Source organism: Etheostoma cragini, chromosome 9 (genome assembly GCF_013103735.1).
Source record: "Etheostoma cragini isolate CJK2018 chromosome 9, CSU_Ecrag_1.0, whole genome shotgun sequence".
Classification (NCBI taxonomy): domain Eukaryota; kingdom Metazoa; phylum Chordata; class Actinopteri; order Perciformes; family Percidae; genus Etheostoma; species Etheostoma cragini.
Genome location: NC_048415.1, coordinates 29,645,217 through 29,657,372, shown reverse-complemented (window position 1 = coordinate 29,657,372; position 12,156 = coordinate 29,645,217). Strand labels below are relative to the sequence as shown.

The window sequence follows — 12,156 nt, the reverse complement described above, 5'->3', positions numbered from 1 at the left end:
TTTTTTTTTTTTTTTTTTTTTTTTAATAACTGTCCCTACTCTGTTAAGCGGCTTTGAGCTCGGGAAAAGCGCTATACCAATTCAATTTATTATTATTATTATTATTAAGTAATGATTAATGTTTTTTGTTGTGGTTTGGGTTTTTTGTTTGGGGTTATTTTCCGATTTGATCTTCCCTGTGTTTTTTTCTCTGTTTTAATAATAATAATAAATTGAATTTGTATAGCGCTTTTCCCGAGCTCAAAGTCGCTTAAGTTTTGATGTTTTCTCCCCAGTCTTGTGTTGTGGATCCTGTCTTGTGTTCCCCTGTTTCTGTTTGTTCTGCTTCCTGTCTTGTCTTGTGTAGCTTCGCTTTGTTTGTCTGATTGTCCTGCCCTGCCCTAATGTGATTCACCTGATGTATCACCTGTTCCCCATTACCTCGTTACCTTCTGTATTTAACCTTTATGTTCCCTTTGTCTAGTTCTCGATCATTTTGTGCCGTTGCTGTGGCTCCCAGGTCCCCAGGAATCCCGGCCCCCCATGTTTTGGGTTTTCGTTGTCCTCGTTTCCCTGGTCTTGTGTCTATCCCTGTCTCTGTGTCTGTTCCTGTCACTGTGTCTGTTCCTGTCCCTGTCTCTGTGCCTATTTGTGTCCCTCTCCCCGTGCTTATCCCTGTGCCCTTGTCTGTCCCAGTGCTTGTCTCAGTCCCAGTGTTCATCTCTGTCCCAGTGTTTGTCCCTGTCACCGTCTCTGTCCCTTTCTCCGTTCCTGTCCCAGTTTTCCTCCCTTTCCCTGCGTCTGCCCCATCTAAATTACTTCCCAAACCCAGTCCGCCTGTAGTCACGTCGTCTCCATCCTTCTCATCCCAATCTGTCTCGTCCAGCCTGTAGAAATCTAGAAAAAGATTAAGATGTGACGATTTTCCATAAAGACTGTGTTTCAGCGATGATGTCACCAAGGCCTGTTTTAAGGCTAGTGGCATAAACTAAGGCTATTATTTTATAATCAGTAGTTAATAATGAAATTGGACACCAGTTGTCAACAAACCGTGTGTCCGTAACTAGGTTTAGGGTTAAGAGAAATAATACCTTGTTTCATAGTGGTGGGCATCTCTTTCTGCCATATAGATCCTTTATACATAAAAATCTGCGGAACCTGAATACATTCCCAAAAATGCTGTCTATACCAGTTGCTTTTCCTTTTTTATCATGGAATAGATTGCTTTCATTATTTCAGCAGCTGTTATATTTGAATCACAAAGTTGTTCACAAAGTAATGTTTGGGATGTACTTATTTACCTCTTCAATAAACAAGGTGCAGTTACTGAGACTAAACTTGGAAGGGTATACATTAAAATAAAAATAAAAAAAGCTGTGTCAAATTCTGAAATTGAAAAGGGACAGTAAATTTGGGGCCATTTATATTAAGAGAAGTTAAAGCTTTTCTTTGACAGTTTCTTTTCTCTAGTGCAAAAAAAAAACTTGTGTTCTTCTCACTCTCTCCTAACCATTTGACCATTGATCTTATAAAACCCCTTCTGATTAAATCCAAACAGAGCTCCTCAAGTTGTAATTTAAGCCTTTCAATTTCTATTTTTCTTCTTTATTAATAGTATATTTCGATAATTCATTTATCTATCCAGTGATTTAGTTTACATGTGATTTTGGTTAGCTTTTAACAATCTCTTAATAGCAATACATCTGGTCTTGTACTTACATTTTTTTTACAAGTTGCTGCAACAGGCTATTTGAACATTGTTTTGCTTTGATGCAAGTTACCCAACAGTCCACCTTTACTGGCTGAAAGTAAAAATAAAGATATGTTAGCCTAACTTAACGTTACACTGAGTTTGACTGTTTAGACTAAATGGATTGCAAGCTAAATTGCAAGCTCCAGAAAAAGCTAGTTAGTTAACCCTAGAGGATTGTAAACTTATTGATAGTTGATACTGTATTGAAGTTATTAAATGTAGCATTTGTTGTTTCATCAGAATATGTACCTAATTATATATTCAAGAGTAAAATCTCCCAAATACCAAACTGTACAATACAAAATACATTTTCATTTGGCATTGCTTCTGATAATACACATTTCTGTTAATTTCTTTAGCTAGTATCTAGTTAGTAGCATGACATGATTACATCTTCTTGGTTGTCTAAGTACACCCATCGTTTATTTTGATAGGCATTGCTAATTAATACATGCTAAACAGAAGTGTTATAATGATCAATGCTGTTGATGTCAATAGAGCTAGTTTGTGTTTTCATAGCAACATGCCTGTTAATGAGCTTCTTTCTAGTATGGCTAGTTCGTTTTCTCAAAACAGCCATGGTAGTATAGCTATGTGGTGAATTCATTAACTTACCTTTTCATTGTATGAAAAATTATACCAGCTAGTTTTCTAGCTAGAATAACATTTTTTTTCTAGTTAACAAAATTGTTGATTATAACTCTTCTGTTTGCCATGTATTAATTAATAATGCTTATCAAACTAAACAATGGATGTACTTAGCTAGACAACCAAGATGATGTAATCATGTCATGCTACTAGCTAGATACTAGCTAGCTACTAAGGTTAGCCTGCAGTTATTGACAAAACAGTTCACTTTGGCATGTATTAATTAGTAATGCTTATTAAAATAAATTTTTGATGTATTTAGACAAACAAAAACATGTAATCATGTCGTGCTACGAACTAGCTAGATACTTGCTAGCGCACTACCTGCTAGCTAGATAGCTAGCTAGGTTAGCCTAACTGTTTGTTGGATTTGCAAGAACTTGCAAATAAAGCTCGAGGTCTCACAAAACAAAGTTAAGAGCTTGCAAAAGTGATTGTTCCAGTACATGTTTTAATGATTTTTTCCCCCCTCATGTCATTTTAGGGGCTACATACTTTACAGACATATCCCCTATAAGTCGGACAAGGGAATATGGTAGGCCAACACAAACACAGACAGAAAAGAAATACTGTATAACCAGGCACTAAAAACTACAATTTGTTATTGCCACTCTTCATTCCAACCCCAACCGGCCCGTCAGACACCGCCTACTAAGAGCCTGGGTCTGACCAAGGTTTCTGCCTAAAAGGAAGTTTTTCCTCGCCACTGTCGCACTGTTGCTTGCTCTGGAGGAGACTACTAGAACTGTTGGGTCCTTGTAAATTCTGGAGTGTGGTCTATCTGTATAGTGTCTTGAGAGAACTCTTGTTATGAATTGATACTATAAATAAAATTGAATTGAATTGAATTGAATTGAAATAAATTGAAGTGGGACGTGATTTAATGTAGGCTACTGGCGTAAAACCGCATTGTGCACTGTAAAGTTATTTTATGAATGAAACAGATATTGCATCCCTAAGGGCCAATTCAGGGACAATTTTGAATTACTTACAATCAGAGATGGGAAGTCAAGTCTACTCAAGTAGATTTTTCAGATATTTTTACTTTACTCTTTTTTTTTAAGACTTTTTACTTTCACTCCTTACATTTTAACACAAATATCTGTACTTTCTACTCATTTTACAAAATTGGCTTGTTACTTCAGTTTTGTACAAAACGTTGTCTATCAGGTGTGATTGTGAGTGCATGTCGGAGAACAGTGCACGCCATACGGAGAAAAAAGTGAGAGAAAAGAAATAGAGACTAGCTGTCCGGAGAATAATCAGCTGAAATTGTGTGCGTCTTTGAATCTGTAACATACACAGACTTCTCACAAAATCACACTTGAATTCATATCTTGCTACTCAGTCAGAATCTTATTAACCTGGAGTCTCTGTCACAATAAACAGGCTATATATTTTAGGCCTATTGGCAGACATCCATTTAAAATGTAGGCATATAAAGAATAATTTGCCTTTTTCTTCCATGTCCACTGAAGTTTCTCAGCGTGCTCTCTAGTAGTCTGTCTGGTCCAAATAGCTTTGTCATTCGCAAGGCAACTTTTACTTTTATACTTTAAGTAAATTTCCAAGCCTCTACTTTGTTATTGTTACTTGAGTAAAGAAGTTAAATCAGTACTTCAAATTTTACCAGAGTATTTTTTACACAATTATCTGTGCTTATACTTGAGTACGGGAAGTGAGTACTTTTGCCATCTCTGCTTACAATCCTGTAATTGTCTCCTTCTGTTAAAAACATGACAGAATAGGGTTTTCACATGTATTTCACTTTCCCTTCAAGCTATCACCTTTTAGTATAAGCCATAACGATAACAGTTAACATCTCAGGCTTTTTGGGCCTTACGACGACATCTGTGACCCATCAGAATGTGTGCTATGCAGCGCAGTCTACTTGCCGTAAATTATGTGTCAATGTGGTAGTCAAGAGAGAGAATGGGAGAAGGAAATTTGTGTGAGGTGGACCTGGTCACCACAGACCCAAATTTTCTCAGCTATTGCTACCGTTTCATCTGTCATATGCTACTGTCTCTTCATGTGGCACATTATGTTTGACACATTGTCTGGGTCACTTCTTATCTTAAGAAGGTAGTATAATGTGTAATCAAGTGATGACTGATTAGCATTAGTGAAATGCTAAATGCCCTAATACCTGTTGATACTACAACAATGCAAATTGTCTTGTACTATGTACCACAGTACTTTAAGGTAGCTGTAATTAAACCTCTTCTGAAAAAGCCCAACCTTGATCTAGATGTTTTAGCCAACTATAGACCTATATCCAACCTTCCATTTCTCTTTAAGATTCTTGAGAAAGCAGTCGCCAAACAGCTGTGTGACTTTCTGCATAGCAACAGTTTATTTGAGGATTTTCAGTCAGGATTTAGAGTTAATCATAGCACAGAGACAGCACTTGTGAAAATTACTAATGACCTCCTAATTGCATCAGACAAAGGACTTATCTCTGTACTTGTGTTATTAGATATTAGTGCTGCATTTGATACCATTGACCATAAAATCTTATTACAGAGATTGGAACATTTAATTGCCATTAAAGGGACTGCTTTAAGCTGGTTTAAGTCTTATTTATCAGATCAATCTCAGTTTGTTCATGATAACGATGAATCCTCTGTGCCCACAGTGCCCTGCTATGCCATGAACTATTACAAAGAACTGCTACAAACTACTATTTTTTCTATTTTTGTTATTTCCACTCTTATTCTAACCCCAACCGGCCCTTCAGACACCGCCTACCAAGAGCCTGAGTCTGACCGAGGTTTCTGCCTAAAATCAAGTTTTTCCTCGCCACTGTCGCACTGTTGCTTGCTCTGTAGGAAACTACTAGAACTGTTGGGACCGACACTATCTGTAAAGTGTCTCGAGATAACTCTTGTTATGATTTGATACTATAAATAAAATTGAATTGAATTGAATTGAATACCAAATTTCTCTCTCAAATTGATCTCACAACCACTGAAAACTGTCAAAACATTTAACCAAAAGTCCAATAATTATGGATGGACATTATCTGACATTGACATTTTCAGCAAGGCAGGGGAGCGGCTGTGGGTTGTCATAGCCTTTATTTGTTATAACTTGAAAAAGCTTAACGTAATCTAATCCAACAATGATCAATCTTCACCAGATTTCAGTTTTTTGACAGTTTTCAGTGGTTATGACTTATGATAAATTATTGACAAATGAGAAATTTGGTAATTATTGATTATTGTTTAGGTACAGCAGAGCAGCTATGTCTGTGCCTGCCAACACACGCAGAAACAGACACACACTAACAAATAAACAAACAGACATATACACAGACAGACACAAGACAAGGAACCAACACGGCTGCAGCAAGGATTTCACAGCCTCAGCAATGTTCGCCCAAGTGTCCAGAGTTTTTCCTGATGCTCCATTAAAGGAGAATTCCGGTTGATTTACAACATGCTCTGTGTTTTTAACATTTGTAGTGCTGTCAGTAGCGAGACAAATGAAAACAATCTGTGCTGCCTGTAAGTGTTTTGTGGGCCTGTTGGGTGAAAAATCTAGCAGGAGGATAACTTTTCATTTGTCTCGCTACTGACAGCACTACAAATTTTCAAAAAACAAAGCTACATGTTGAAATTGACCGGAATTCTCCTTTAATGCGACTACTGCAACAAACCAACTCCCAGATCATGTGAAGATATGTACCTTGTACTTTTGTTGGGTAGAGAGTACATAACAGGCTGTTAATTATTTTTCATGTGGTGCATTTTCACTGGGGTGAGGTATGTCCTATGAATGAAATTTTAGTGAATCTGCTGATGGTCTGGATTGCGTGATACATCTGGAACGCTAGACCATTCATCATGCCAGTTGAGATTGGTTCTCAGGCCTGGGAAATTACATGCCTAGATCCTCTCAATAGGAAGGGAGAATGGCCAGATATCACTAAGAACTGATGAAACTTGGATACCATCCCGAAATGTTTAGGATGGGGAAAACGTGTTCCAGTTACAAGCTATATGGCAGTGTGTTTCAGCCAATCTCCAAGTCTTAACAAGATGTGAGACAATGGGTCCAAAGCGTAACTGGCACTGTTTGATAGAAACATTGGCAAAAAGAATATCATGGAGTGACCAAGGCTCTGTCTTAGCGCCTTCTAGCCATACTCTTTACAATGATAGAAGGTGAGGGAGAGACTGAGATAGGGTTATAAATTCATGAGAATGTCAGTTTTTCTCTGTTTTTCATGAGACCATTGAGCTTAATTAATTGATACTTAAATTGACTGGTTCTTTGCACACAATACTAAAGTACTTTGTTGCCACTTAGGTTTCTTTCACCCATTCGAGGCAAAACACACAGGTGTACCTCTTGCTGTTCCAAAGAATGATGCAAATTGTAAATCAGTAGTGCAGAGATGCAGAGATTCAAAATATAAGCAATTAAGTGAGTAAACTCCACAACAGAACACAGTAATCCACTCTCTGCTTTAGAAGTCCATTGTGTTTGATGTGATTTTCAAGATAAAATATTATTTAAAAGAGATGTCAATTCCAAAAGAAAAAACTAACAATACACAACATAGTTTCTGCCATCTTGGATTGGGAGCGGAGCTTATATTTGTATTACACACACACATACACATTTATGAATGTCTAAAAATACCCACACACAAGTGAAATCTCACAGCAGTCCATACCAACCCAAGTGCCAAGTCCTAAGTCATAATTTTCTCAACCATGAAGGCAAGGCACTCATATAAATAAATGGAAATGGACTTTTCTAGTCTTAACGATTACTCAAACTGCTTTTACATGGGAACCATTCAACATTCACACACTGTGACCAAGGCTTCCGTACAAGGTGCCATCTGCTTGTTGTACTATACAGCATTCACAATGTGGCAGGTCTAAACACCTTTCTCTTACACACAGGAATAAAAATAATTCTTAGAGTTTTGAAAGTATTTTTCCATTTATAGTGAGGATCACAAAGTGTTATAAACCAGCAACAAAATGCAATAATGCTTTAAATTTTTATGATATTTACTTTGAGTGGGATGCCTGTGTCTCTGCCTATGTTGTAAAGCAGGATTAGCTCTCCAACTGCTCTTATGGTTATTACTGCCTTCATCTTTATCAGAGAGAGAAATAAGAGGGAGCAGGGAGTCACAGGAGATGGGAATGTTGACACAGGTAAATTAGGTAAAATTGAAACTGAAAGAATAAGAGTGGCAGGAGGGGAGTAAGAAGAAGAGAACCGGAATTCAGAGAAAGAGAAAAGAGGAGGAGGTGTGAATTAATGTATGAGACAGGTATGTGTTTGGAAGGTTGGTTTTGTAATAGTGGCCAGACATCAATTTGAGAGGTGAGACCAAAAACAACAGCTGCTGTCAACTGGCCCTAACCTTTACATTTGTACAAACAATAGGAATTTGAAGAGTGTGTGTGTGTGTGTGTGTGTGTGTGTGTGTGTGTGTGTGTGTGTGTGTGTGTGTGTGTGTGTGTGTGTGTGTGTGTGCGTGCATAGTTTTCTATCCAATTATGTAGATTTTGTCAGACGAAGATAAAATAAATATTTGATCAGTTAAGCAGTGAAAATCTTTGAGCTGAGATGCACTTTTGTTGTTTTATTTTCACTGCGGACAGAGGTCTCTCAAAAATACCTACAAATGTTGTTATGGACAGATGTCAATTTTATGAAAAAAAAAACATTTACATTAAAATTGCCTAATGTACACGTCTCAGAGAGAGTAAACTCTCAAATCACACGCATCATACAGCAACAGTATATTTGCATAAACGTAGGGTAAGCATTTCTAATCTATGTAAGAACATAATTCACAGCCTTGTGAAAACACATGATTTTTGCTATATAGTTAAAAGTATGATTCCTAAATAAAACACCTAAAGTCAAAAGGAGGTTTGTAGGGAGGGAGTTGGGCAGTGATGTTATAGGGATGGAAGTGATAGATGAAAAGGGAGGGAAGAAGGAAGAAATAGGCCTGGATTCAGCATAACTACACACAACATGTTGATATTCTCAATCACTGAAAAGGAAAACAAAGGGCTTTCTGACAAGTGTGAAATATTACCTGTTGTCTTATCCTGAACTGTAGTTGACAAGTGTGTGTGTTTGTGTGTGTGTGTGTGTGTGTGTGTGTGTCTGTGGGTCTATTTTTTTTTTTTTTTAAGTATACAACTTGCAACATGAACACCTGGTCATCACCACTCCCTCAGACAGAAAAGATAACACAGTAACCACAATTATCAAGACCACTAAACAAAAGAATAACAAAAAAGACAATAACCCATAAACCAAATAACCATATGTATAAATGACAACCATAAGCCCATCATAAACGTCTTTCCCAAGCACAAAGCTTCAAAGGAGCCTTCCGGAAAAATGTAGGTACTTTCCCCATTTTCTAGTATAGACAACCATAGCCATTTTACATGGCTATTTGGAGTCTGTTATAAGACAACTAGTGACCTCTCACCTCTCTTCTGCCTCATATTAGGGCTAGGGTTGGTTCTCCTGAAGCCTGACTCTGGACTCGATGAATCGGATTGTCTCAGCACCATCTTACGCACATTCCTGGGGTACAAGGAGTAGAGTAACAGCTAAAATTGGTGGAAGAAATGGCTGGAGCAGAAAGATCCAGAAAGAGCAGAAAGAAATATCCCCTGTGTAATATGGAATGTTCTCACAACAAGGTTTCAGATCCTATGCAAAATCTGTTTAATAGTAGTTGTTCATTTTATTAACTCTTTATTTTAGCTTTTTGTGCTAAAAAGAATCATTGTGTCATTTTGGAGTTTGAAAATATATTGGTTGTTCACCTCATGGGGACCCCATATGTGTTGATCTGGCTGGCTTCTGTAAACACAAAGAGATATAACATTTTACTGTTCATCAAATGATAACAGTTTCCTCGGTGCCTTTCACAATGGTCCATTTGATGGTAACAAAAAAAATTATGTGAGCATTTTCTGATCTGCTGTCTTCTTAATTAAAGGTCTGCTGAAGTTTAATGTCCCCCTCAAAAAATGCTTCAAACTAATCTCTGGGCTTTCAGAGCACTGTTTGCCGGAAACATGAAACTCCAAAGACTAGCACTAGCCTGTCAGACCAAAGGTAAAATAGAAGGCTTACCTGTTTCCACCCAAATGTAAAAAATATTAATAAATATTAATACGGTTTTTTTTGTGGTGCTATGAAAAAAGAAAGAAATGCGTATTTTATTCAATAACTATCACTGGTTGCTTACATTAAGGAGTCACTTTGTTTTTGACGTAACAAGGTTGAGAATTTACTTGCAGTCAAGAGCGGACTGGGACAGGAATTCAGCCCTGGTACTGCAGCCACAGCCGATTCATGCCAAGAGTAATCTCGAAACACTTTGCAGAAAGACTAGGTCTAGACCACCATCTAAAATTTACAAAGGGTTTTAGTAGCTAGGTGTAAATGTGTGTATTTATATAGCGCTTTTCTAGTCTTAACAACTACTCAAAGCGCTTTTACACCGTACAGGATACATTCACCATTCACACACATTCATACACTGTGGCCGAGGCTGCCATGCAAGGTGCCACCTGCTCATCAGATAAACACACACACATTCACACTCCAACTTCACATTCCAACTTGGGGTTCAGTGTCTTGCCCAAGGACACTTTGACATGGGACTCCAGGGCCAGGGATTGAACCACCAACCTTCCCATTGGCAGAGAACTGCTCTACCACTGAGCCACAGCCGCCCCTGAGCCACAGCCGCCTGACGTGCTGACGTATACTGTAAGCGTATTGCGTCTCTTCTGGTGTTCCTGTGTTACACATGCTACTCTGCTGCTCCAGCAAAACTAACTCAACTTTGCTTTATTGTTTAAATAAACGGCTATTTGCCTGGATTGCATTTAAATTACACTAGTTATACTCAAGCACTTACTTTTCTTATAGCAACTGCCTCGCTGATCTCACTGTTGTTAAAATGCTGTTAGCTACTCTAGCTTAGCCATTAGCAATGGCTAACTCCTCTACCTCTTCTCTTTCTCTGTGTGTCAAATGTTTAGCTATTCCTCTGTCTCCTTTAGAGATAACGGTACATGTAATAAAGGATCTAAAAAAAATTACAAATAATTTTTAATGTATTTAAGTAGATTTTTCAGATATTTTTACTTTACTATTTCTTGTTTTTGGCGACTTTTTACTTTTACCTTACATTTTTACACAAATATTGGTACTTTCTACTCCTTACATTTTACAAAATTGGCTCGTTACTTTTGTTCAGGGTGGCTACAGGTATTAACAAGTTAAATTTAAGACTTTTAAGACTTTTTAATACCAATTCTAAATGAAATTTAAGACCAAACTTACGATGGAAATGCAAAGGGGAAATATACAGTAATCTTTCCAGGTAAACACAAAATTAACAGTATGGTAAAATGACAATAATCGGTTGAGTTTAAGAACATTGACTTAATGTGTGTAATGTGAAAGCATAACACAAAAATGTAATTGCTGTCCTAAATTATATTATTACAATATTTTCAGAACATTTGTGTCCCTTGAACGAATGGTTATAACATCAAGTGAAATAACAATCAAGTGATTAAAAAAACACTGTTCCTTTTGAACAAAAAAATTAATTAAATGCCAATCCCAGCTGCCTTTAAAATGCAAAGACTCTTACATGATTTGTGTGTGAAACAGACACAGAGAGAGAGAGAGACTCAGACGGATGGGTTCCAGTTTGTGGCGGACTCATCATAGAGAGAGAGTAGACAGCAGTGTGTATGAGTGTTTTTCGGTGTGAATGTGTGTGTATGTGTGTGTGTGTATATCTATATGTGTGTTTTCAGGTTTCCATGTGACTAATTTTTGTTAAAGTTTTGAAAATACTCCTGAGCTTTTGTGAATATACTTGGAAAACATTTCATATACTATAATAAACAAAACAGTGACTTTGCACTGTGACTTTGAGTGTCCTTACCTATTTATAACGATACACGCACATGCAAGACCAGTTGTTTGCTTTTGGTTTTCTGGTTCAGTGTCTTGTCGAACATAATCACAAACGCACCGCATTTTTGGACCTCCGTAATGAGGTATTTTTTGATATATGCCGCCAATCCAAATTTAGCCACATATCTGGTCTTGTCTTTTCCAGAGGTAAATGACTGTACAAGCCACGAATCTGGAAACATTGCTTGGAACACTTCTTCAGTCCCGTCATTTGACCTGTATGAATTGTGTCTTGTCACGGTCCTCTGCCCCCCCCCATCACCTCTGTGTTAGCGTAGAGCCACAAACTGCTCGTAGGTCAGCTGGCATTGTTGGCTGTGGATTTCCCATTGTAACATCTAGCGTTGTAGCGTTGACATCGTTGCTAGCGGTGAAGCAGAAACTAGCGATGGCGGGTTGCTGGCGTGCCTTTACGTAGTCTCTGTGTTTTTTGCTTTGTATTCGCGATTCCACCGCTCTGATCCCCATTGGCCAAAGTTTGAAACTCTTCCGAGTAACGCAGGTTGCTTTATAAGCATTTTCAGGCTCCAACCTTAACCAAGGATACTCGTTGTTTTCAAGCCATTTGTCACTGACCTTGCATTTGCTGTATCACCTGCATGCTGCTAAATTACAAATCCCTCGAAATTACAAATCTCACTGACTACGGCCACGTCAACACCCGCCCACGAAGCAGCTTGATTGGTTTATTTATTTGTTTATTTCAAAGGATCCCCATTAGCTGACGCCAAGACGACAGCTAATCTTCCTGGGGTCCAAACAATACA

General features: G+C 37.8%; 1 protein-coding gene across 5 annotated transcripts in view; it reads right to left on the bottom strand.

The window, feature by feature from the left end:
* Positions 1–12,156, bottom strand: part of mcf2l2 (MCF.2 cell line derived transforming sequence-like 2) — a 216,638-nt gene that overhangs the window by 12,546 nt on the left and 191,936 nt on the right. For all 5 annotated transcript variants that reach the window (XM_034881481.1, XM_034881485.1, XM_034881482.1 and 2 more), the window contains exons 26-27: positions 9,208–9,244; positions 8,865–8,962 (exon numbers count right to left, since the gene is read on the bottom strand). In XM_034881481.1, coding sequence (XP_034737372.1) covers positions 8,865–8,962; positions 9,208–9,244 — 135 coding nt within the window. The remainder of the gene's footprint in view (positions 1–8,864; positions 8,963–9,207; positions 9,245–12,156) is intronic.